The sequence below is a fragment of the Salvelinus fontinalis genome, chromosome 29 (assembly GCF_029448725.1).
Source record: "Salvelinus fontinalis isolate EN_2023a chromosome 29, ASM2944872v1, whole genome shotgun sequence".
Lineage (NCBI taxonomy): Eukaryota > Metazoa > Chordata > Actinopteri > Salmoniformes > Salmonidae > Salvelinus > Salvelinus fontinalis.
In genome coordinates, this window is record NC_074693.1 from 34,328,361 (window position 1) to 34,355,697 (window position 27,337).

Sequence of the window (27,337 nt, forward strand, 5' to 3'; positions counted from 1 at the left end):
TTGAAACTAATCTTTTCTGGGAAAAGATTAGTTTCAACCAACTCGACTAAGAGGTGCCATAGAAAGTGAATCTATAATAGACATGAAGGATCATTAACTAGAATCCTGTCCCCCTTTGTCTTTAAACCAGGAAAGTCAGTTAAATAAGAACAAATTCTTATTTTCAATGACTTCCTAGGAACAGTGGGTTAACTGCCTTGTTCAGGTCCAGAACGACAGATTTTTACCTTGTCAGCTCGGGGATTCGATCTTGCAACCTTTCAGTTACTAGTCCAACGCTGCCACCCCTAGTCTCATTTGATAAATTTATCATCAATAAATTAACCTGTCAAAAACTGTCATATAAATAATTACATTTGAGATAACATATAAACAGCAATAGAAAAAACACAGAGTATTTTTTTATTTGAAAAAAAACCCATCACATTTTACAAACAAGGTTAAACCCTTGAACACACATACAAACAGAGTAAAAACTTTCACTTAAAAAAAACAAAAAACTTAAAAAAGATAAGATATAATAATGACAGCCATGCATTAGGATTTTGATATGTTACAACAAAACAATGTTCATTCCTATAGCGGAGGTGTATAAAGATGGCGGCCCCCATGCACTTACAGTACCACACGTTCCTCATTTTGCTACATTTGCCGTATTGTACATTGCTCTCTGTAATTTTTGTTGTGAGCAGAGCATACTATACATGATCTCAATCTTTGCATCAAGACATCGGCAATTTGAAAACCCCCAAAATTGTGCTGATTTATTGATTAATTGAACCATATTAAGAGCGGTAGTTAAAAAAACTCTCTTGATAGAGTGATGTGTACTCATGGATGCCAAGGGAAGCCAGGCTTCCCCAAAACACTTACCAATAAAAACATTTTTACGTCTTTTGTCTCTCTGTTTCATAATTTCCCTCAATCTGATGCTGTCTGATCAAAAAGAGTATGACATTGTTGCCGCCTGTAGCGTTGAACGCAGGGGAAGCCAGCAAGCATTTGGCCTCCCTTGATACATGTTTTAAAATAAATTATAGCCAATCAGCTTTGAGATAAACGAGCTCAACTGTGAATGGTCCTGGTGTGCCAAAAAATGATTATAACAGTGATTCTGATCCAACCATAAGTTCAGACATTGTGCCCCTGGTCTGATAGGAAGTTCAATATGTAGCTAGATGTAGTAGGCTAATGTTAACTAGCTGACCTGGCGCATCGTTGCCTATGAAAGGATGTTAGGCTAGCGAGCAAGAATTGTAGCCAGGTAGCCTAGGACAACAAAAACTAAAAGCGTGTACTGTATGTCAGAGTCATAGACCGTTTAGGCAACATTACAAAGAGGAGAGTGTCATTGGCGTTTCTCTACAAGTAGGGCGAGTCTACATGGTTTTTCTACTTGCGCGAACACACACACACACACACACAAATCAGAGCCACATCATATTTAGCTTACGTTGATTGGACTAAATTGTTTTGGTATCTTTTAGTGGTCACTGTATTAGACTAAGCAGAGGTTATTTGATGATGATGTCGAAATGTTGAAGGTGAAATGGTGCTGTGGAGTGGAGGCAGCTCCTGTTTAGTGGAGGCAGCTCCTGTTTAGTGGAGGCAGCTCCTGTTTAGTGGAGGCAGCTCCTGTTTTCTTTTCAACTTGCAGTAACTCTCTGTGGTTCTAAATCAATAGTTGTTTAATGGTCCGAAAATGTTGGAAACATTAACTTGCTTAACCATGGTGTAGGTAATGTAACTGTTTGTTACATGCAAAATGCTTTGTGGACTTCACTGGCCTTAGGCCTATATTGTCTTGGACTTAGGCCTATATATCATGGTGGGAAGCCATATAACTAACAGGTTATAGAGCAACCAACGCAATTATCACAACACATAGGTTGTAATATGGCTTTTTTTCCCCTGGCTTGGCTTCCCCGGTGATTTTACCCACGCACCACTACCGAGTGGATAGTGCTAAAACAATTATGTAATATCTGAATCCTGTTCCCTTTACACACTTTTGTCACATCTTGAGTTATAAGATTTGTAGAACTACCTTAGTTCACTCAATTTACTGTAAGTGCTGCTTAACAAAATTAACGTTGTAAGTGCTGCTTAACAAAATTAGCGTTGTAAGTGCTGCTTAACAAAAATAACGTTTTAAGTGCTGCTTAACAAAATTAACGTTATAAGTGCTGCTTAACAAAATGAACGTTATAAGTGTTGCTTAACAAAAATAACGTTATAAAATCGATGCTCAGTCATTAGCATGGTGCAAGAATGTTCACTACAAATGTAGTGGTCCCTTTTCCAGTTGTTACACAACGACTCCATCTGTTTATCTCAGCGTGACATCATTCGAACAAATTCTGTGAAAAGAGAGAGAAAGTGACAGAAAGAGGAAAAAGTATTATCCTATACACAAACCAACAAAAAAGCTGAAGCCACTGTTTCTGACAAACATAAATCAGTACTGAAACTTCACACGCGCGCACACACACACACACACACACACACACACACACACACACACACACGTTATGTTATTTTATCCTTGTGGGGACCTAAAATTAATTTCCATTTCCCTAACTCTAAACCTAATCCTGGCCCTAATCCTGGCCCTAACCCTCACCCTAACCTTAACCCTAATCCAAACACAAACCTAACCCCTAAACAGTTACCCTAACCCTAATTCTAATCCTAACTCTAATTGTAACCCTAACCCTAAACCTAACCCCTAAATTTAAAATAGGTTTTGTCCTCATGGGGAAGTGGGAAATGTCCCCATGAGGGAGAATTTTCCTTGTTTTACTATCCTTGTGGGAAAATATGGGGATTTTATGTCCCCACAAGGATAGAAGAATCAACCCACACACACCTTCAAAGTTGACCCGTCCATCCCCGTTGAGGTCCACGTCCCGGAGGATCTCATCAATCTCTCTGTTTGTCAGCTGTTCTCCCATCAGTTTCTTCATGGCCTCCCTAAGCTCCATTATACTGATCTGACCATCACCGTTAGTATCGAACTGAGAGAGGGAAAGAGACAGAAAGAGAGACAGAGAGACAGAGAAAGAGACAGAGAGAGAAAGAGACAGAGACAAAGAGAGAGAGACAGAGAGAGAGACAGAGAGAGGATATAGTGACAGTTACTCACATTGAGAGAGACAGCAACCATTTATGTCAGCTTTGAGCCCACACAATCTGAGAGAGAAACACTGACCTCCTTGAATGCGTCTCTCAGTTCTTTCACTCCGATCATATCTGCTGTCTCTGCCAGCATCTTTGGGCCCATCAGCTCCACAAAGTCCTCAAAGTCTAGTTTGCCCCCACCTACAGACCAGAAAAAACATATATATATTTTTATATATTAAACCTTTATTTAACTAGGCAAGTCAGTTAAAAACAAATTCTTATTTACAATGACGGCCTACCCCGGCCAAACCTAGACGACGCTTGGCCAATTGTGCGCCGCCCTATGGGACTCCCGAATAGCAGCCGGATGTGATACAGCCTGGATTCAAACCAGGTACAGTAGTGACGCCTCTTGCACTGAGATGCAGTGCCTTAGACCACTGCGCCACCCGGGATCCCTCATGAACATGACTACTATTACTCACAGTTACAATATGGATACGGCTAATGTCTTTCTCTACTGACTCCGTGCTTCCTGGGTCCATCATTCGTTGTAATAACACCACTCTAGAGTTTCAGATATTCTATGATTCTGTGGCGTTTCCCCCGTCTCATGTTGATGATGACGTCAGACTCACAGATGGACTGGCCCAGCTCGATGAGCTCCATCTCTGTGGGCATGTAGCCCATGGTCCTCATGCACTCTCCCAGGTCCTTGTAGCTGATGTAGCCATTCTTCTTCTTATCAAACTCCAGAAACGCCTCGCGGAGCTCTGCGTGGCAACACACAGGCACAGACATACAAGCGCACGCACAGGGTAAGAATTGGATCATCTACACTGAAACACGTGTAATGGTCTGATTACGACTATGTCAGATAGAGGGGTGTCATCTACCTTCAATCTCCTCAGGTCGTAGGTCCCTGTCCTGTCGGAGGTAGCAGAGGGACACACATAAGCAGACTGGTAGTTGCATATGAACACACACACACACACTTGTTTTGTTATCCTTGTGGGGACCAAACAAAGTGTTCCCATTCAAAATGCTATTTTCCTTAACCTAACCCTAAACTTAACCCCAAAACCCTAACCGTAACTCCTAACCCTAAACGTAACCCTAATTCTAATCTTTATTGTAACTCTAACCCTAAACTTAACCCCTCAGCCTAAAATAGCCTTTTTCCTTGTGAGGAGGTGAAATCCCACCACTTGTCTGAATTTTCCTGCTCCCCACAAGAATAGTAAAACCAAAAACACGTACGTACGCGCACACACACACACACCACACACTCACACATGTACATCACAAACACACAAGACTTATGACAATAACACAATCTGTTTACACACGTGCCCACGATCAGACAAACGTACGCCGCATGCCTTTATGTTGACACAAACACCGCAGTCAAACGCACAGATGAAAATCTAAAGATCGACAAACACAAATGTCCAACCACTGATATTCTGAAATGCACAATGAACTTCAATCACAAAGACCATGGGAGAGAATTCGCCAAAGATAGAAGGAGGATGAGAGGAAAGCAGGGATAAAAAGACAGAAGGTCTGCTGTTTGGTTTTCCTTGATGAAAGAGAATACTTTTTAAGGCAGGGCAGTACATGTGATTTGTAGCGGGCCAGTAGACACACATTATTAGAAAGAGTAAACCAGGATGCTCTGCAAAGTCAGACTAAATACTATATCTATCTAGTACATTACGTCTAAAGGATGGAATATATCTGAATCTAAATATATACAGATTACATTGTAGAAGACATTTTTTGTATTATGGAACTGGTAAAATACTTTTACGTCAACGTAAATCACCATAGGGAGGGTTGCCCCTGGCAACAGCTGGAGATTAGGAGATTTGGGAGGTTTAGTATGAGTGAGACCCTTGTACACATAATGTGCATTGTCGGCGCAACCACACACACACTGTAGGTCATGCCTGTTCCGGTGTGGTGGGTTGTAATGTTGAGTGCTTTGATGGCAGAGAAATATAGGGAGAGAAAATCCCTGTAGATCTATTTTTCTTTATAGTCTTTACTACAGATGTTCTTCTTGGAATCTCCCTGTATATGATCTACTCTGAGTGGACAAAACATTAGGAACACCAGCTCTTTCCATGAATCAATGTGAAAGCTATGATCCCTTATTGATGTCACTTGTTAAATCCACTTCAATCAGTGTAGATGAAAGGGAGGAGTCAGGGTTAATAATGATTTTTAAGCCTTGAGACAAGTGAGATATGGATTGTGTATGTGTGCCATTCAGAGGGTGAATGGGCAACACAAAAGATGTAAGTGCCTTTGAACAGGGTAGGGTAATATGTGCCGGGCTCACCGGTTGAGTGTGTCAACAACTGCAATGCTGCTGGGTTTTTCACGCTCAGCAGTTTACCATGTATATCAAAAATGGTCCACCACTCAAAGGACATCCAGCCAACTTGACACAACTGTGGGAAGCATTAGAGTCAACACGAGCCAGCATCCCTGTGGAACGCTTTCAACACCTTGTAGAGTCCATTCCCCCGACGAATTGAATCTGTTCTGAGGGCAAAAGGGGGTACAATTCAATATTAGGAAGGTGTTCCTAATGTTTTGTACACTCGGTGTACACAGTGCGCCAACCACATCAAGGTTTGGTTCGCCTCCTCTCAGACTATTTTACACTATATCATTTAAATAGCAAGTTTGATTGGTTGTCCCATGATGGCTATGAAAGTGAAATGACAACTTAATTGTGGAGAGACTATCACGTGGTGAAAATGAAGTGACATAACGATGATGATGATGATGATGATGTGTGTGTGTGTTGGTGGCGTTGTGTGCGTGAATGATTTAGTATGCATTTGTAAGTGTGTATGTGTGCGTATGATGAGTGTGTCTGTGTTCACTAGTGCGTGTACGTACGATCTGGCTGCTTGCAAAGCCCTGTTTGAGGAAGATGCAGGCAGGGCCCACGATGCTGTGTAACACGGTGCAGTTCTGGACCAGTGCAGACAGGGGCGCCTTAAACTCCTTGTCCTCGCCCGATTCCTCCTCGCCCTCCGACCGTGGCCCCTCCTGGCCCCCTGTTCCCCGCTTGTTCCCCCGGGGCTCGACGGCCCCCTTAGAACCAGAATCATGCAGATCTAGTGAACCCAACAGTCGTTGGTTTCACACTCTGTTTCACTCGCTGTCTGCTGGGGTCTGACAGCCAGCTGTCCACAGCACTAGTCCTCAGGGAGATCAGATGTTGCAACAGCACACAGTACAGGAAAGGATTGGCAATCTCTTCTCTTTTAGGAAGTTTAACTCTGCCTGTCTACATGGTAAACCGTATCAGCCAGTGGCTCATCAGCCTAATAAGTAAAACTCTCTGTCTGTTAACATGGCGGTATGTGTATTGTTTATAAGAAGCCATGCTTCCCCTCTCTCTCTCTCTCTCTGTCCCGGTCCCTGTCTCTCTTCCTCTCTCTCTCGCTCTGTTTTTCGAGGCTCAGTCTTGGCTCAGTGTTGGATTGGGGTGTTCATTCTGCTAAGTGTTCAGGCCACAGACACTCAGCTCACCTCGGGGACTTAGCACAATGTTACATAACACACTTACAGAGTACGTCTAGTCAATAATGACTCTACACGTAACTTGAGTATTAAGTTGATAAAACCAGATACCATTGATCTGGTTCCCGGGGCCTGCCCTTTCAGAAAACACAAGTATAAAGAACTCCTCCTTCTTGGAGATAATCAAAGGAAGGTCTCCATTGTACAATACCGCAGATGCAGAAACATTATGCAGATAGGTGAAAAAGAAGCATCATAGATTGTCTCTGCTGGAGTTGTTCAGAAGAATTACGTTCGATTGTTTCAGATCAATGTTGTGACAATCCTTTAGATCAATAGCAAAGTTGTTTAGAGACACACATGACCTGCTCTAAATTGAGAGCAAATACAGAGCAACTACATTTGGTCAATATCTTCATGATACTTCATGCATTAACACATAGGCAAGGAAATAGCAAGCAAGCGAGCAAAAACTGCTCTCGTCCCAATATCTTTGGAAAAGCAAAAGCAAATGGAACTGCTCTTACCTTTTTCATTTTGTTTTTCATGGATGGCTTGGTACAATTCCCCATCCCCTATCCTCGAAGTGAAGTAACACTCTATCCTCCCTCTCTCGTCCCTCCCTCTCGCTTATATTTTTCTTCTTACTCTATTTTCTGTCTTTCTCTCTCGCTCCACCCCTGTCGGTGGAGTTTTAAAGGTCCCACCCAACGTTGGAGTTCTGAGGTGGGGTCCAGGACATCCTATCACCCATCGTGGTCTGAAGAGTGATGTTCATATCAGAGATGGAACTCCTGGTGTGTTTTTTTTATTACTAGGGTTGCCAATAAACAAACATAAACCTAGCCCACTTCTATGTCTGGACAGAAAAGAGCTGCATGACATTTTGTCCATGTGTGCATTACTCTGTCTCTCTCTCTCCTACCCTCAATTTTACCCCGTCTTTTAATCCCTTATCTCTCTCCCTCTCTCTCTCTCTCTCTCTCTCTCTCTCCCCTCTCTCTCTCCCCCTCTGTCTCTCCCCCTCTCGCTCTCCCTGGAGCAAGGCTTGTTATACCATAGAAATGACTACATATATGTAGGGTGATGAGAGGCAGACGGAGAGAGAGAGGGAGAGATAGAGAGAATTAGAGGAGGCAAACGCAAGGGATTTAATCCCTTTCCCTGCATTTCAGATTAAAGGGAGCGATGGAGGGGTAAGAAGAGAAACGGATAGAGTAAGGAGATTGAGGGGAAGAAGAAATTGAGTCCAGGGTGGAGAGAGGGGTGATGCAAGATGAAAAGAGATGGTGAGAAGGTAAAGTGGAGGAGTGATGGAGAGACAAGGACGGACATTTCCCCGAGTGACAAGGAAAGAGGAAATGAAACTGGTCAAGGGATGAAAAGCAATGAGAAAGCCATAAGAGAACAAAACAGAGAGAAAGCAAAAGAAAGAGAAAATGAACGAGGAAGAAAAGAGCCAAGAGTGAAACAGATGCTCAAACAGCCTGGAAGCTGCGGTCGTGGGCTACCATTGGATGTGTGTGCGCGTGTGTTAGAATTACAAACACACATGCAGTTAAAGGTGTGTGTGTTAACCGTATCCAAACTAAATACATGCATCACAGTAGACTGTTCTGATTGGTCTGTTTTAGCATTGATAAAGGCTTCAGAGGCTATCATAGGATGTCAAATGTAGTATTCTCTCTGATTGGTGCACAATAACAACATTACAGAGGCTCTAATGCTCTAAAACATGGACACCAGCCATAATATCAGACACTCCAGGACAAGACCTCAACTGGGTTTCTGTGCCACAACACTGACTCACATGACTAAATACATACTATGACAAGTGATGGGAATGACATGCTGTATAAGGAGCGAGAGACCTATTGGATTTCTGTGTTGTCAACCAGTGCAGATGTTAACATACTATAGCTTGACTTTGTACATCTTAAAACAAATGCATACCGTTCTATGCCATTGTCCTTCTGATGAACCTCAGGTTTTGGGTAGAAGGCTAAGGCAAGGGTCCATAGACGCTGGTGTAAGGTCAGATTTATGTTTCACCCCCATATGGATAAGCTTAGGACTGGCAAAAGTTAAGCCAGATCTATGCCCATTGGTGCTTAGCGGGACCCAACCACTATCCAGAGAGTTCCATACCCTCAGAGGTCAGGGCAGAGGTCAACAGAGGGGTGAACTCTAGGATAGGCCTGTTCCTCCAGCTGGGACTTGGTACGACGCACAGCTGTGAACTAAGTACTTTGGCAACTTCCAGGCTATTTGGTAATGTGTGTATGTGCATGTGTTTTACAACAGTGGGATATACATTATGTGACATTCCGGGAACACTATCCGATAGTAACTTGGCTTCAAATTCTGCCAAATATTCATTCAATATTTGGTTATACAGTACTGTAGATTGGTAATGTTCCTTTCTACTCCCTATGACCCTCTCCCTCTCTCTCTCTCGCTCTCTCTTCCACGGCCACACAAACCCGGAGGTATGGTGATAGTAGTAGATAAGAAGTCAGAGTGCTAAGATTGACTGGGTGACAGATGTCTGTTACGAGATCAACTGACCACTGTTCCTCTTTTGGGGACAGATTTGGGCTTAGACCAAATGAACATTTTGGATAAATCCTCAGCAAGTACTAGTGTCTAACTCTAACAAGTATAGGCCTCGTATCGAAGTATTGCTTTTTTTTGTTTTTGCGCTGACACACTCACTCTAATTACAATTAAATGTACCAATCAATTAATCAATTACATGCATCAATCAATCAAATTTATTCCTACGTGAGCAGTGATAGGGTGCCTAGTCAGGGGCATATTGAGGTCAGTTCTATGCTGCAGTGTCAGTTTATTACCACTAGAGAGCAGCTTCTGTCCAAAATATTGTACAGTACTTATCCCTTAAGTATTTGGCAGAATTTAAAGCCAAATTAAAGCTGGTAATCCCCTCATCTTTAAGTGTTCATGGAATATATCCTGCTAAGAATGCTATTTATATACAACACACACACACACACACACATCAAATTTATGCCAATATGGTTATGCCAATATGGTGCTTCATTCAAACTCTTAGCCGGCCTAGTTAGTAAACAGCATTTGGTCCCAGTTCAAGTGATGAGTCTCTCTCATTGGACAGAGACCAGTGGTTGCAGAAGGACCAGTAACTGCATATATCTCCTAGACATGATAGAGTTATTGCCTAAGAGGTTGGGTCTAGTCCTGAGGGTTAATCAGGACCCAGGGCTAAACCCCAGGATTACTGTTATTCATTATTCACTGTGTATTATTCCTCGTGTCACTATTTCCATTATATTTTTTATATTTCACTCTGCATTGTTGGGAAAGAACCTGAAAGTAACCATTTCACTGTTAGTCTACACCTGTTGTTTACAATGTGACAAATCAAATTGGACTTGGGGACTAGTCACTGATACAACCAATGCCCAAGATTGATTATCTATCTAATTGTTATTTAAGTATTGATAGTGTCAATTAATCATGTGACTGTTGGGGTTTCTGGTTCTGTGTGTTCTCAACATGATCTGATCTCTATCAGGTATCTCACACACACACACACACACACACACACACACACACACACACACACACACACACACACACTCACACATATTGTGACAGACTCAGGTAGACATGCGTCATGCAACATTACTCTAATCCTTGACTGGAAGTAAGACTCTGGTCACTATGGCGATATGCGTGTAGGTAATTATGTTGCGCTATTGTGTTCTGATCAGGTCTTAGATACTGACACTAGTATCCAGTAACTCAACCTGTCTATCAGAAATGGAGAAAGAGAAAGAGTGGAAAAGTGAGGAAGGAGAGGGAGTGAAAGACTGAGAGGGAGGATGGAGAGGGAGTGAATGACAGAGGGAGGATGGAGAGGGAGTGAATGACAGAGGGAGGATGGAGAGGGAGTGAAAGACTGAGAGGGAGGATGGAGAGGGAGTGAAAGACTGAGAGGGAGGATGGAGAGGGAGTGAAAGACTGAGAGGGAGGATGGAGAGGGAGTGAAAGACTGAGAGGGAGGATGGAGAGGGAGTGAATGAAAGAGGGAGTATGGAGAGGGAGTGAAAGACTGAGAGGGAGGATGGAGAGGGAGTGAAAGATGGAGAGGGAGTGAAAGACTGAGAGGGAGGATGGAGAGGGAGTGAATGACAGAAGGAGGATGGAGAGGGAGTGAAAGACTGAGAGGGAGGGTGGAGAGGGTGTGAAAGATGGAGAGGGAGGATGGAGAGGGAGTGAAAGACTGAGAGGGAGGATGGAGAGGGAGTGAAAGACTGAGAGGGAGGATGGAGAGGGAGTGAATGACAGAGGGAGGATGGAGAGGAAGTGAAAGACAGAGAGGGAGGATGGAGAGGGAGTGAAAGACGAAGAGGGAGAATGGAGAGGGAGTGAAAGACGAAGAGGGAGGATGGAGAGGGAGTGAAAGACGAAGAGGGAGGATGGAGAGGGAGTGAAAGATGAAGAGGGAGGATGGAGAGGGTGTGAAAGATGAATAGGGAGGATGGAGAGGGAGTGAAAGACTGAGAGGGAGGATGGAGAGTGAGTGAAAGACTAAGAGGGAGGATGGAGAGGTAGTGAAAGACTGAGAGGGAGGATGGAGAGGGAGTGAAAGACAGAGGGAGGATGGAGAGGGAGTGAAAGACGAAGAGGGAGGATGGAGAGGGAGTGAAAGACAGAGAGGGAGGATGGAGAGGGAGTGAAAGACGGAGAGTGAGTATGGAGAGGGAGTGAAAGACGGAGAGTGAGTATGGAGAGGGTGTGAAAGATGAAGAGGGAGGATGGAGAGGGAGTGAAAGATTGAGAGGGGGATGGAGAGAGAGGGAGTGAAAGACACAGAGAGGGAGGATGGAGAGGGAGTGAAAGACGAAGAGGGAGTGAAAGACAGAGGAAGGATGGAGAGGGAGTGAAAGACTGAGAGGGAGGATGGAGAGGGAGTGAAAGATGGAGAGGGGGATGGAGAGAGAGGGAGTGAAAGACACAGAGGGAGGATGGAGAGGGAGTGAAAGACGAGGAGGGAGTGAAAGATGGAGAGGAAGGATGGAGAGGGAGTGAAAGACGGAGAGGGAGGATGGAGAGGGAGTGAAAGATGGAGAGGGAGGATGGAGAGAGAGGGAAAGATGGAGAGGGAGGATGGAGAGGGAGTGAAAGACGGAGAGGGAGGGAAAGATGGAGAGGGGGGATGGAGAGAGAGGGAAAGATGGAGAGGGAGGATGGAGAGGGAGTGAAAGACAGAGGGAGGATGGAGAGGGAGTGAAAGACGAAGAGGGAGGATGGAGAGGGAGTGAAAGATGGAGAGGGAGGATGGAGAGGGAGTGAATGACGAAGAAGGAGGATGGAGAGGGTGTGAAAGATGAAGAGGGAGGATGAGAGGGTGTGAAAGACGAAGAGGGAGGATGGAGAGGGAGTGAAGGAAGGAGAAGGAGGATGGAGAGGGAGTGAAAGACGGAGAGAGAGGATGGAGAGGGTGTGAAAGATGAAGAGGGAGGATGGAGAGGGAGTGAAAGATACAGAGAGGGAGGACGGAGAGGGAGTGAAAGACGGAGAGGGAGGATGGAGAGGGAGTGAAAGATGGAGAGGGAGGATGGAGAGCGGGTGAAAGACAGAGAGGGAGGATGGAGAGGGAGTGAAAGACGGAGAGGGAGGATGGAGAGGGAGTGAAAGACGAAGAGGGAGGATGGAGAGGGAGTGAAGGATGGAGAGGGAGGATGGAGAGGGAGGATGGAGAGGGTGTGAAAGATGAAGAGGGAGGATGGAGAGGGAGTGAAAGACACAGAGAGGGAGGATGGAGAGGAAGTGAAAGAGAGAGGGAGGATGGAGAGGGAGTGAAGAGGGAGTGAAAGACAGGGGAAGGATGGAGAGGGAGTGAAAGACTGAGAGGGAGGATGAGAGGGAGTGAAAGACAGAAGGAGGATGGAGAGGGAGTGAAAGACGAAGAGTGAGGATGGAGAGGGAGTGAAAGATGAAGAGGGAGGATGGAGAGGGAGTGAAAGATGAAGAGGGAGGATGGAGATGGTGTGAAAGACGGAGAGGGAGGAAGGAGAAAGATACAAAATAAAGGGTACAGTAGAAAGCAGTGGAGGCTGGTGGGAGGAGCTATAGGAGGACAGGCTCATTGTGGCTGTAATTGGATAAATGGAACGGTATCAAACGGAAACCACATGTTTGACTTAATTCCATTTATTCCATTCCAGCCATTACAACAAGCCCGTCCTCCTATAGCTCCTCCCACCAGCCTCCACTGGTAGAAAGATAAAAAAGAGGGAAAACTTGAGAGGATGAGTATGGATATTACTGTATTACTGTGTATGTATTTGAGGGGGAAATATAGACTGTGTGTTTGTATGTGAGCTTGTTTTGTTTATGTACGTGTGGATGTGGATGTTTATGCAAGCACCAATCTGTTCTCACATGTTCTCAATTCTTAGTGTGCTGTCGGTAAATGGATGACAAATGGATTATATGAGGGGCAGGGGGGTGTCCAGCATACTGGACATTTATAGATTTTGTCCTTTTGAGCACCACATGAGCCTCTCCTCTCCTCTCCTCTCCTCTCACTCTCCTCTCCTCTCCTCTCCGCTCCTCTCCTCTCCTCCACCCTTCGGCTTCTCTCCCTCTCTCAAACTCTCACCATATTGCTTCACTGCCACTACCAATGACCTCTTTACCATTTTCCATTACCATTGATTTCCTAGCTCTCTTTATCTTTCCTAGGTCTCTTTATCTTTCCTAGGTCTCTTTATCTTTCCTAGGTCTCTTTATCTTCCCTAGCTCTCTTTATCTTTCCAACAGAATCAATCTCTTTTCTCCAACAAAATCAATGAGTTGACCTATCATGGTGTATGAGTCTTTACTATTAGGTGTGAGTCATCCTCTTTGATGTTTCAGACTACAGGAAGTCTGCAGTAACTCAGTGAGTCAGAACCAGTGCCGAGTAGAGAGCAGGCCAGGATGTGGCAGGCAGGGAAGGGCAGGAAGGGCAGGGCAGGCAGGGCTGGGCAGGGAGGAAGAACTGGACCCCTGAGGGCAAACCTACGGTTCTCCTTCCCACAAGTCTCTGAAGCCATGGGCAGATGTTGTGATGTTGTGTTGTATAGTGTGTCGTGTCATGCTTTTATCGTGTGGGTGGGTGGTGCTAGCCGCTGATACAATGGGTGGGAATGAGAACTGTCTGGTGTTCATAAATCCTGGGGCGTAACATGATATCTGTTACGGATTACACTTTCGTAATGTAGCGGATGGCAACGAAGGAGCTTAAATCCTCATGCTGCTACCACATGAACCCTGAACACATAGGTAAACAACACAACTCTGTTAGCATTAAGGCTAACATTAGATCAAGGTCCAGTCTGACTATTAGCATGAGCGCTAAACAAAATACACACTATAAACTGTCCAGTTAGCATGGCTTAGGTCAGAAAATACCATGGGACATAGGATATAGCATAAGCAGCTACCGTAGAGTATTGGGACAGTGTCAGGGTTTACATTTGAAGCAGGGGGGCTTAGAATTTCAATTGGGACCTGGGTAGATTTCAATCATGCCTTGATGGATGGGCATGGATGGACACACACACACACACACGCACACACACACGCACGCACGCACGCACGCACGCACGCACGCACGCACGCACGCACGCACACACACACACACACACACACACACACACACACACACACACACACACACACACACACACACACACACACACACAGATACTCACACACACGGCTAAAGCAGGTCTATCCCAGGTCATCCTGGTTCTTACCGGTCCGAAAGCTGGGTCCATTATAGGCAGCAGGTCTATCGGCTCCTTCTCTTGCTGCTTCTGACCACCCGACCTCATCATATCTGCCACCTTGTCCTCCACATCCAGATCCTCCTCTTCGTCCCCTGTACCCCTCTCTTTGTCTCTCGCTGTCACGGGGAAGGGGGTGGAGTTCTGTCTGTACCTCATACCATGGGGGGGCTTGACTCCAGCCGCTGAGACCTCAGAGACTCCACTCTGCTCACTGGACCGCCTCCTCTGCTTATTCTGCTGTTTCTGGACCTTCTTACTGATCGCTGCTTTTACCTGTGTGGGGAAAGTACAGGGTGAAAGATTCTTTAGAGCCACATTGATACTGATAGTCAGGAGCGGAGTCAAATTCCATACTAAAGTTTCATAAAAACTATTAAACTGATGTTATTTCATATTGAATAATGAAGAGTGATGGAATAATGAAAACATTCGTGTTTGAGGTTAAATTCACGGGTTAAATTCTCCCCAAAATGATTTCATCCCATAACCTCTGACGAAACCCGTAAGATTCCCTGGTTTCATATACCTGAAACAAAGTCCCTACCCCCGCCTCATTATATATCCGTCCTCCCATCTTCTTACCCTCAACTCCCCCTAATACACAGCAGTGAGCCCCTCACTCACACACACACACACACACACACACGCACGCACACACACACACACACACACACACACACACACACACACACACACACACACACACACACACACACACACACACACACACACACACACACACACACACACACACACACACACACACACACACACACACACACACACACACACACACACACACACACAAACAGACATAGGCACATAATATAATCAGAAAAACAAAAAGACGCTAAAACATCTAAGTTTGTTTATTAGAGGTAGAGAGAAATGACACAGCATAATTAATATATCAGCCACATTCTAAAAACATTGTGTAATTAACTGTAAATGAAGCGTTCACGAAAACAAACAAACACACACACACACCTGTTTTGCAGTTTTCTCCTGCGGCGTGCTCATCCCTTCTGTAACGCCTCCTCCGGCGGAAGAATCCTTCTGAATGATCATGAACATCTCGGTGTCGTTTGCTTACGTGCTCACTCTCTTGCCCCCCCTCCCTCCCTCCCTATCTATCTATCTATCTATCTCCCTTCCTCTCCTCTCTAGTTTTCCTAGTGGATTTATTTTAGAGATACCTCAAACTGACTTGATTAGTTCTATATTTACTAGTTCTAATTCCTGCCTTGACTTGCTTTCTTATCCATCCAATGCTATAGACCTCTCTCCAAAGTTTAAAATCAGAAAAAAATTGCTTACTCTTTCTAAATAGAATCGCCCACCGTTTTTTACTTCCTCGATTTCCCTCCCCTATTCTCTTCCCCTTTCCCCCCGCTCTCCATCTATCCTCCTGTTCAGTGGATGCTAGCGCGTGGCTCTCTCCATCTCTTGTCCAGTGTCTAGGTGAGTGGGTTTTATCATCAGGTGTCCTGTAGCTCAGGGATTGAGTTCCTGCACCTCTGCCCTTCTTCGCTGTCTCTGAGTCCCTCAGGTGTCACAGTATCTCTCTCTCTCTACCTACCAATCTCTCCATCACTCCCCCAACCTGTCCCTATTTTCACCTCTCTCTCTCTCACACACACTCTCTCTCTTTCCCCCTTTTCCAGTCTCTCTATCATGTTGCCTGTCTGTTTCCTGTTTTGTGTAGTGATATGTAGTCTACCCAGTTTGACATGTGTTTAACCTACTCACTTCCTCCATCCTCTCTCTGTCCTTTTTCTTGCCTCCATCCCTCTCTATTGTGACCCTCTGTGTCTCGCCCTGACAATAATCCTCTGCGTTTACTCTCTCTCCCCCTTTTTTCTGTCGCTCAATCTGTCCCCAATCCTCTGCCCCGTCATATTCCAGGCCTTTGTTGGAACGCAAATTGGATTCTCGGTGAGGTGTTCAGGTCAGCCTTTCATTTGCTAAGGGATGAGGAGGAGGAGGAGGAGGGAAGGGGGGCTGCGTACAGATTCAAAGAATGATTTGCTGCATAGGAGTTAAAAACATGACGTGACATCGCCATCAAAAAACGAACATGCATGCATGAATAAATACATCATGTAGGCATGACTAAACACACACACACAGCCTGGCTACTGAGGGTATAGTGTTTCAACACGCATGCACACACACACAGCTTGCCTACTGAGGGTATAGTGTTTCAAAACACACACACACAGCTTGCCTACTGAGGGTATAGTGTTTCAACACGCATGCACACACACACAGCTTGCCTACTGAGGGTATAGTGTTTCAAAACACACACACACAGCTTGCCTACTGAGGGTATAGTGTTTCAAAACACACACACACAGCTTGCCTCCGTTTCATTTTTAGACACTACAGTGTAACTATAAGCTCGTCCTTATTTCCGTACATGTCTGACGGCTCCACAGATATGTAATTCCACTAAAAGCATCTATAAATAACACTACCTCTCTGCTCTTCCTCTCCAACTCTTCTTCCCATTCCAATTCCAGAACTGCACTTAGTCCAGTGGAGGCTGGTGGGAGGAGCTACAGGAGGACGGGCTCATTGCAAAGGCTGAAATTTGAAGGAACGGATCGGAGTCAAACATGTGGTTTCCATATGTTTGAAGTGTTTGACTCCATTCCATGTATTCTATTCCAACCATTACAATGAGCCCGTCCTCCTTTAGCTCCTCCCACCAGCTTCCACTGACTTAGGCCTCATAGATCGATTGTGAAGGTGCACAAATAAAGTAGTTAATGGATAAATGGTGAGCATCACTCTCTCTCACTCGATCTCACTCTCACTCGATCAATCACTTTCAGTTCACTAAACAAGGACTTTCAGTTCACTAAACAACAACTATAAAATACAACCTAGCCTTAGACGGCTTGTTCTACTTCCTACATCTAAGTGTATGTACAGTTGAAGTCGGAAGTTTACGTACACTTTTTAAAAAAAAATAATTATATATATTTTTTTATTTTTTATTTTTTTATCCCATTTTCTCCCCAATTTTCGTGGTATCCAATCGCTAGTAATTACTACCTTGTCTCATCGCTACAACTCCCGTACGGGCTCGAGAGAGACGAAGGTCGAAAGCCATGCGTCCTCCGAAGCACAACCCAACCTGCCGTACTGCTTCTTAACACAGCGCGCCTCCAACCCGGAAGCCAGCCGCACCAATGTGTCGGAGGAAACACCGTGTACCTGGCCCCCTTGGTTGGCGCGCACTGCGCCCGGCCCGCCACAGGAGTCGCTAGAGCGTGATGAGACAAGGATATCCCTACCGGCCAAACCCTCCCTACCCCGGACGACGCTTTGCCAATTGTGCGTCGCCCCACGGACCTCCCGGTCGCGGCTGCGACAGAGCCTGGGTGCGAACCCAGAGACTCTGGTGGCAGTTAGCACTGCGATGCAGTGCCCTAGACCACTGCGCCACCCGGGAGGCCCAGTTTACGTACACTTAGGTTGGAGTCATTAAAACTCCTTTTTCAACCACTCCACAAATTTCTTGTTAACAAACTATAGTTTTGGCAAGTCGGTTAGAACATCTACTTTGTACATGACACAAGTCATTTTTCCAACAATTGTTTACAGACAGATTATTTCACTTATAATTCACTGTATCACAATTCCAGTGGGTCAGAAGTTTACATACACTAAGTTGACAGTGCCTTTAAATAGCTTGGAAAATTCCAGAAAATTATGTCATGGCTTTAGAATCTTATGATAGGGTAATTGACATAATTTGAGTCAATTGGAGGTGTACCTGTGGATGTATTTCAAGGCCTACCTTCAAACTCAGTGCCTCTTTGCTTGACATCATGGCAAAATCAAAAGAAATCAGCCAAGACCTCAGAAGAAAAATTGTAGACCTCCACAAGTCTGGTTCATCCTTGGTTCAAATCCAATTTCCAAATGCCTGAAGGTACCACGTTAATCTGTACAAACAATAGTACGCAAGTATAAACACCATGGGACCACGCAGCCGTCATACCGCTCTGGAGATGAACGTACTTTGGTGCGAAAAGTGCAAATCAATCCCAGAACAACAGCAAAGGACCTTGTGAAGATGCTGGAGGAACTATATATCTATATCAATATCTATATCTATATCCACAGTAAAACGAGTCCTATATCGACATAACCTGAAAGGCCTCTCAGCAAGCAAGAAGCCACTGCTCCAAAACCGCCATAAAAAAGCCAGACTATAGTTTGCCGCACATGGGGACAAAGATCGTACTTTTTGGAGAAATGTTCTATGGTCTAATGAAACAAAAATAGAACTGTTTGGCCATTATGACCATCGTTATGTTTGGAGAAAAAGGAGGAGGCTTGCAAGCCGAAGAACACCATCCCAACCGTGAAGCACGGGGGTGGCAGCATCATGTTGTGGGGGTGCTTTGCTGCAGGAGGGCCTGGTGCACTTCACAATATAGATGACATCATGAAGCAGGAAAATTATGTGGATATATTGAAGCAACATCTCAAGACATCAGTCAGGAAGTTAAAGCTTGGTCGCAAATGGGTCTTCCAAATGGACAATGACCCCAAGCATACTTCCAAAGTTGTGGCAAAATGGCTTAAGGACAACAAAGTCAAGGTACTGAAGTGGCCATCACAAAGCCCTAACCACAATCCTATTGAAAATTTGTGGGCAGAACTGAAAATGCGTGTGCGAGCAAGGAGGCCTACAAACCTGACTCAGTTACACCAGCTCTGTCAGGAGGAATGGGCCAAAATTCACCCAACTTATTGGGTGAAGCTTGTGGAAGGCTACCCTGAAACGTTTGACCCAAGTTAAACAATTTAAAGGCAATGCTACCAAATACTAATTGAGTGTATGTAAACTTCTGACCCACTGGGAATGTGATGAAAGAAATAAAAGCTGAAATAAATCATTCTCTCTACTATTATTCTGACATCCTAACTTTGTGTGATGATCCGAATTTTTACTAGGATTAAATGTCAGGAATTGTGAAAAACTGAGTTTAAATGTGTTTGGCTAAGGTGTATGTAAACTTCTGACTTCAACTGTACTTTGGGCTGAATTCTGTGCCATGTTATTTGTCATGTAATGTCTTTATGTTAGTCGTGTGTGCCATGTCTGTATGCTTAATCACGCATGGAACATTTCCTAACAGATTGTAAAGTATTCTATTTCATTGGCCCCACTGCTTTCTTGTCCTCTGACCCCTCCATTCACCCCACCTTTCTTAGCCAGTATTAACCCCTTTCTGGCTGTAAGAGAAGTTGATAGTATGCAAGCCGAAGGCTAAGCGTATGTTGCCAAACATTTCTCCAGTTCCTAATGAGGTTTCCATTAATCACTTTAAGCCTATCTTTCTCCCTCATGCAGTCATTCATTATTGATGGGGGGGGGGCACAACTCAGACTGGGGGAGAAAAGAGATCAATTATGGTAAAAACATCCAGAGAGAAAAATAGAGGGAAGTAGTTTAAGGTGTCAGGGGCCTCGAGAAAAAAATTATGAGAGTTAGATACTAATTTGTGGTGGTGGTGGGGGACCAAGTAGTAGGACCAAGTTCAGGAGTATCCGGAGGTGAGGTGATTTGGGCCTGATTTGGGCCTCTCTGATGGTTACGGGATACAGGTTTGAGTGGTGTGAGGCTCTGAATGACATTTATTAAACACTGGAAATGTCTCTGTAATGATACCCAATGTTGTTAATTCTTCCAATCATAAAACAAAGACCTCTCATTGATCCCAGAGATCTACCTGTAAGCCTATGACAAGATCTCTCTCATTTTACAGAGAATGAGAGATGGAAAGAGGGAGGTGAGGGATGGATGGATAGATAAGCAGTCATGCAAAAAAAGGCTCGTGTTACTGCATGTAGATAAGCCTCGGAGTGATATCTCATTACAGATACTATAGACAGAGGAACTAGATGAACCTTAATAATTAATTTGTTTGTTAATTAAAGAAGGAATAGACCATGAACTCACGATGGGCCTGATTCAGACTTCAGATATGTAGACTGAATATGGACTTACAGTGGGGCAAAAAAGTATTTAGTCAGCCACCAATTGTGCAAGTTCTCCCACTTAAAAATATGAGAGAGGCCTGTAATTTTCATCATAGCTACACTTCAACTATGACAGACAAAATGAGAAAAAGAAAATCCAGAAAATCATATTGTAGGATTTTTTATGAATTTATTTGCAAATTATGGTGGAAAATAAGTATTTGGTCAATAACAAAAGTTTATCTCAATACTTTGCTATATACCCTTTGTTGGCAATGACAGAGGTCAAACGTTTTCTGTAAGTCTTCACAAGGTTTTCAAACACTGTTGTTGGTATTTTGGCCCATTCCTCCATGCAGATCTCCTCTAGAGCAGTGATGTTTTGGGGCTGTTGCTGGGCAACACGGACTTTCAACTCCCTCCAAAGTGGCAGACCACGTGTAACACCTGCACAGGATCGGTACATCCGAACATCACACCTGCGGGACAGGTACAGGATGGCAACAACAACTGCCCGAGTTACACCAGGAATCCACAATCGCTCCATCAGTGTTCAGACTGTCCGCAAATGGCTGAGAGAGACTGGACTGAGGGCTTGTAGGCCTGTTGTAAGGCAGGTCTTCACCAAACATAACCGCCTATGGGCACAAACCCACCGTCGCTGGACCAGACAGGACTGGCAAAAAGTGCTCTTCACTGACGAGACGCGGTTTTGTCTCACAAGGGGTGATGGTCGGATTCGCATTTATCGTCGAAGAATGAGCGTTACACCGAGGCCTGTACTCTCGAGCGGGATCGATTTGGAGGTGGAGGGTCCGTCACGGTCTGGGGCGGTGTGTCACAGCATCATTGGAATGAGCTTGTCATTGCAGGCAATCTCAACGCTGTGCGTTACAGTGAAGACATCCTCCTCCCTCATGTGGTACCCTTCCTACAGGCTCATCCTGACATGACCCTCCAGCATGACAATACCACCAGCCATACTGCTTGTTCTGTGCATGATTTCCTGCAAGACAGGAATGTCAGTGTTCTGCCATGGCCAGTGAAGAGCCCGGATGTCAATCCCATTGAGCACGACAGGGACCTGTTGAATCGAAGGCTGAGGGCTAGGGCCAAAAACATACCAAGGTGGCTTAGCAGTTCAGACGTATTTTTCCGTGTTGTCGTGTCGTGTCCTGTATATATATATATTTACACCTTTTCTTCACATATCTTTTATTTATTTTATTATCCAAGAACTCAACTACAAAAGCTTTCCTGCAAAAGCTTTCCTGCAACCCGCTTCACCAATTACAATAAGTACTATTTACCTCAATCTGAAATCCATCGTGGAAGATAGCCAGGGGCTAATTCAGAAGCTAGCCTGAAAGCTAATCCAGAAGCTACTCCGATAGCTAGCCAGAAGCTAATCTGTAGCTGCCCCGAAATTAGCCGGTTTGCTGGCTAGCGTTGGTGTTTCAGCTGCCCACGTTTTGCGGTCATCAGCTATTCCTCTAGCTCGATAATCTACCGGCACTTTTGTGCAACGCGACTCGGACCGGAGCATTCCGGGACTTTTTTTCTCTCAGTTTCCCCGGATTCCAACCGCAGCCTCTGGACACTTGCACCTTGATTTCGCAGCTAGCTAGCTGCATACCGTGTGACTATTGGCTTACGTCGACCCCGGAGCTAACTCAAATCATGCTGGAGCTAGCCAGCTGAGGAGTTCCATCACCATCCGGACCCGTTTCTTTGTTGCTGCTGCAGATACGGAACCCCACCGGGCCTTCACGACTGACTGCCGACGTTATCTGCCCGAGGGATTTATCCAACCGGCACCTCCGTCCCGGCGTTACCTGAACGCTCATCTGAGGCCCGCTAATCGTTAGCTGTCTTATCGGCTGCTATCTGAACAAAACCCCACTACACGGAACCTACCGACGGAAACGCACGAGGTATCTACAAACAGACCTCCATCCTATGCTGCTACCGATAGCCATATACCCGGCCAGCTGTCTGGATCGCCACGACCCCAACCAACCTCTACTCACTGGACCCTTATTTATCACTCGATTAAGCTTGCCTCTCCTTAATGTAAATATGCCTTGTCCATTGCTGTTCTGGTTAGTGTTTATTGGCTTATTTCACTGTAGAGATTCTAGCCCTGCTCTCTATACCATATCCAACCCTGCAGTTCCACCACCCACATATGCGATGACATCACCTGGTTTCAATGATGTTTCTAGAGACAAGATCTCTCTCATCATCACTCAATACCTAGGTTTACCTCCACTGTATTCACATCCTACCATACCTTTGTCTGTACATTATTCCTTTAAACTATTTTATCGCCCCCAGAAACTTCCTTTTACTCTCTGCTCTGGTAGCTCTAGGCGACCAATTCTCATAGCTTTTAGCCGTACCATTATCCTACTTCTCCTCTGTTCCTCTGGTGATGTAGAGGTGAATCCAGGCCCTGCAGTACCTGGCTCCACTCCTATTCCCCAGGCGCTCTCTTTTGATGACTTCTGTAACCGTAATAGCCTTGGCTTCATGCATGTTAACATTAGGAGCCTCCTCCCTAAGTTTGTTTTGTTCACTGCTTTAGCACACTCTACCAACCCGGATGTTTTAGCCGTGTCTGAATCCTGGCTTAGAAAGACCACCAAAAATTCAGACATTTTTATCCCCAATTACAATATTTTCAGACAAGATAGAACGGCCAAAGGGGGCGGTGTTGCAATCTACTGCAAAGACTGCCTGCAGAGTTCTGTTATACTATCCAGGTCTGTTCCCAAACAATTTGAACTTCTACTTTTAAAAATCCACCTCTCTAAAAACAAGTCTCTCACCGTTGCCGCCTGCTATAGACCACCCTCTGCCCCCAGCTGTGCTCTGGACACTATATGTGAACTGATTGCCCCCCATCTATCTTCAGAGCTCGTGCTGCTAGGCGACCTAAATTTGAACATGCTCAACACCCCAGCCACCCTACAATCTAAGCTTGATGCCCTCAATCTCACACAAATTATTAATGAACCTACCAGGTACCACCCCAATTCCGTAAACACGGGTACCCTCATAGATATCATCCTAACAAACTTGCCCTCCAAATACACCTCTGCTGTTTTTAACCAAGATCTCAGCGATCACTGCCTCATTGCCTGCATCCGTAATGGGTCAGCGGTCAAACGACCTCCACTCATCACTGTCAAACGCTCCCTGAAACACTTCAGTGAGCAGGCCTTCCTAATTGACCTGGCCGGGGTATCCTGGAAGGATATTGATCTCATCCCGTCAGTAGAGGATGCCTGGTCATTTTTTAAAAATGCCTTCCTCACCATCTTGAATAAGCATGCCCCATTCAAGAAATTTAGAACCAGGAACAGATATAGCCCTTGGTTCTCTCCTGACCTGACTGCCCTTAACCAACAGAAAAACATCCTATGGCGTTCTGCATTAGCATCGAACAGCCCCCGTGATATGCAACTTTTCAGGGAAGCCAGAAACCAATATACACAGGCAGTTAGAACAGCCAAGGCTAGCTTTTTCAAGCAGAAATTTGCTTCCTGCAACACAAATTCAAAAAAGTTCTGGGACACCGTAAAGTCCATGGAGAATAAGAACACCTCCTCCCAGCTTCCAACCGCCCTGAAGATAGGAAACACTGTCACCACCGACAAATCCACTATAATTGAGAATTTCAATAAGCATTTTTCTACGGCTGGCCATACTTTCCACCTGGCTACCCCTACCCGGGACAACAGCACTGCCCTCCCCTCTGCTACTCGCCCAAGCCTTCCCCATTTCTCTTTCTCCCAAATACAGTCAGCTGATGTTCTTAATGAGCTGCAAAATCTGGACCCTTACAAATCAGCCGGGCTAGATAATCTGGACCCTTTCTTTCTAAAACTATCTGCTGAAATTGTTGCCACCCCTATTACTAGCCTCTTCAACCTCTCTTTCGTGTCGTCTGAGATCCCCAAAGATTGGAAAGCAGCTGCGGTTATCCCCCTCTTCAAAGGGGGGGACACCCTTGACCCTAACTGCTACAGACCTATATCTATCCTACCCTGCCTTTCTAAGGTCTTCGAAAGCCAAGTCAACAAACAGATTACCGACCATTTCGAATCACACCACACCTTCTCCGCTATGCAATCTGGTTTCAGAGCTGGTCATGGGTGCACCTCAGCCACGCTCAAGGTCATAAACGATATCGTAACCGCCATCGATAGGAAACAATACTGTGCAGCCGTATTCATTGACCTGGCCAAGGCTTTTGACTCTGTCAATCACCACATCCTCATTGGCAGACTCGACAGCCTTGGTTTCTCTAATGATTGCCTCGCCTGGTTCACCAACTACTTCTCTGATAGAGTTCAGTGTGTCAAATCGGAGGGTCTGTTGTCCGGGCCTCTGGCAGTCTCTATGGGGGTGCCACAGGGTTCAATTCTTGGACCGACTCTCTTCTCTGTTTACATCAATGATGTCGCTCTTGCTGCTGGTGATTCTCTGATCCACCTCTACGCAGACGACACTATTCTGTATACTTCTGGCCCTTCTTTTGACACTGTGTTAACAACCCTCCAGGCGAGCTTCAATGCTATACAACTCTCCTTCCGTGGCCTCCAACTGCTCTTAAATACAAGTAAAACCAAATGCATGCTCTTCAACCGATCGCTGCCTGCTCCTGCCCGCCTGTCCAACATCACTACTTTGGACGGCTCTGACTTAGAATATGTGGACAACTACAAATACCTAGGTGTCTGGTTAGACTGTAAACTCTCCTTCCAGACCCACATCAAACATCTCCAATCCAAAGTCAAATCTAGAATTGGCTTCCTATTCCGCAACAAAGCATCCTTTACTCATGCTGCCAAACATACCCTTGTAAAACTGACCATCCTACCAATCCTCGACTTCGGTGATGTCATTTACAAAATAGCCTCCAAAACCCTACTCAATAAATTGGATGCAGTCTATCACAGTGCCATCCGTTTTGTCACCAAAGCCCCATATACTACCCACCACTGCGACCTGTACACTCTCGTTGGCTGGCCCTCGCTTCATACTCGTCGCCAAACCCATTGGTTCCAGGTCATCTACAAGACCCTGCTAGGTAAAGTCCCCCCTTATCTCAGCTCGCTGGTCACCATAGCAGCACCTACCCGTAGCACGCGCTCCAGCAGGTATATCTCTCTAGTCACCCCCAAAACCAATTCTTCCTTTGGACGCCTCTCCTTCCAGTTCTCTGCTGCCAATGACTGGAACGAACTACAAAAATCTCTGAAACTGGAAACACCTATCTCCCTCACTAGCTTTAAGCACCAGCTGTCAGAGCAGCTCATAGATTACTGCACCTGTACATAACCCATCTACAATTTAGCCCAAACAACTACCTCTCTACCTACTGTATTTATTTATTAATTTATTTTGCTCCTTTGCACCCCATTATTTCTGTCTCTACTTTGCACTTTCTTCCAATGCAAACCAACCATTCCAGTGTTTTTTTTAGTTTTTATTTTACTTGCTGTGTTGTACTCACTTCGCCTCCATGGCCTTTTTATATTTTTATTTATTTATACATATATCTGTTTGCCTTCACCTCCCTTATCTCACCTCACTTGCTCACATTGTATATAGACTTATTTTTTTATTTTTTTCACTGTATTATTGACTATATGTTTGTTTTTACTCCATGTGTAACTATGTGTTGTTGTATGTGTCGAACTGCTTTGCTTTATCTTGGCCAGGTCGCAATTGTAAATGAGAACGTGTTCTCAATTTGCCTACCTGGTTAAATAAAGGTTAAATAAAATAAAAATAAAAATTCCCCCCAGAAATGTCTGGGAACTTGCAGATGCCTTGATGGAAGAGTGGGGTAACATCTCACAGCAAGAACTGGCAAATCTGGTGCAGGCCATGAGGAGATGCACTGCAGTACTTAATGCAGCTGGTGGCCACACCAGATACTGACTGTTACTTTTGATTTTGACCCCCCCTTTGATTAGGGACACATTATTCAATTTCTGTTAGTCACATGTCTGTAGAACTTGTTCAGTTTATGTCTCAGTTGTTGAATCTTGTTATGTTCATACAAATATTTACACATGTTAAGTTTGCTGAAAATGAACACAGTTGACAGTGAGAGGACGTTTATCTTTTTGCTGAGTTTATGTGCGCGACTCTTGGCGGAAGAAAGAAAGTCATCGCCATCTGCGCCCATTCAACGTAGTCTAGATTTATGTTTTTATTACTTCTAAATAAAATTACTTTTTACGGTTCTCATACGCTTACATTGATGTTTTGATTTTTGCTTGATCAGTCGCTAAGATTATATTCTGTTGTGATCTTTGCAAAATAAGTATTTTGGATGCAACAGTTGTTAGCTAGAATGCTAACGCTAATTGATATAGGCTGTAGCAAAAGCCAAAGAGCATTTTGCAGGTTGAAGTTGAAGTGTTTTTCAAGTATAATGCAGTTGATTTACAATAACACAAACATTAAGCATGACATTCAAACGAGCCTTAAAATCGAATTATAATCCATAAGAACTCCAGCTTGTTCTGCCACCAACTTGCGCACATCGCCCTCGTGCAGCAATGTTTGAAAACACAGATAGGGGTATATAGCCTGTGTTATGTTGTAATAGACTTGTAATACCACATGTGTAAATTATGTAATACACAACCGTATACATGTCCAGCACCAAATATTGAAAGTATATAACAAATGTCTTATTTTTTCATATCGTACTGTGGTATAGGCTGGTAGCTCCTCGCGTATCAAGCTTAAAGTGTCAGAGATAGACATTGTTTCAGCCTTCTGGGTTATAATCCTAACACACAACACACACT

General features: G+C 44.7%; 1 protein-coding gene across 1 annotated transcript; it reads right to left on the reverse strand.

Moving 5' to 3' along the window:
• Positions 1-379: 379 nt before the first annotated feature.
• LOC129827887 (calcium-binding protein 2-like) lies at positions 380-15,592 on the reverse strand. Its single transcript, XM_055889150.1, has 7 exons — positions 15,486-15,592; positions 14,466-14,771; positions 4,020-4,050; positions 3,762-3,896; positions 3,212-3,321; positions 2,870-3,017; positions 380-2,360 (listed from the first exon to the last, which is right to left on the reverse strand). The coding sequence occupies exons 1-7, from the start codon at positions 15,570-15,572 to the stop codon at positions 2,335-2,337; spliced, it is 843 nt and encodes a 280-aa protein (XP_055745125.1). The 5' UTR covers positions 15,573-15,592; the 3' UTR covers positions 380-2,334.
• Between the last annotated feature and the right edge of the window lie 11,745 nt (positions 15,593-27,337).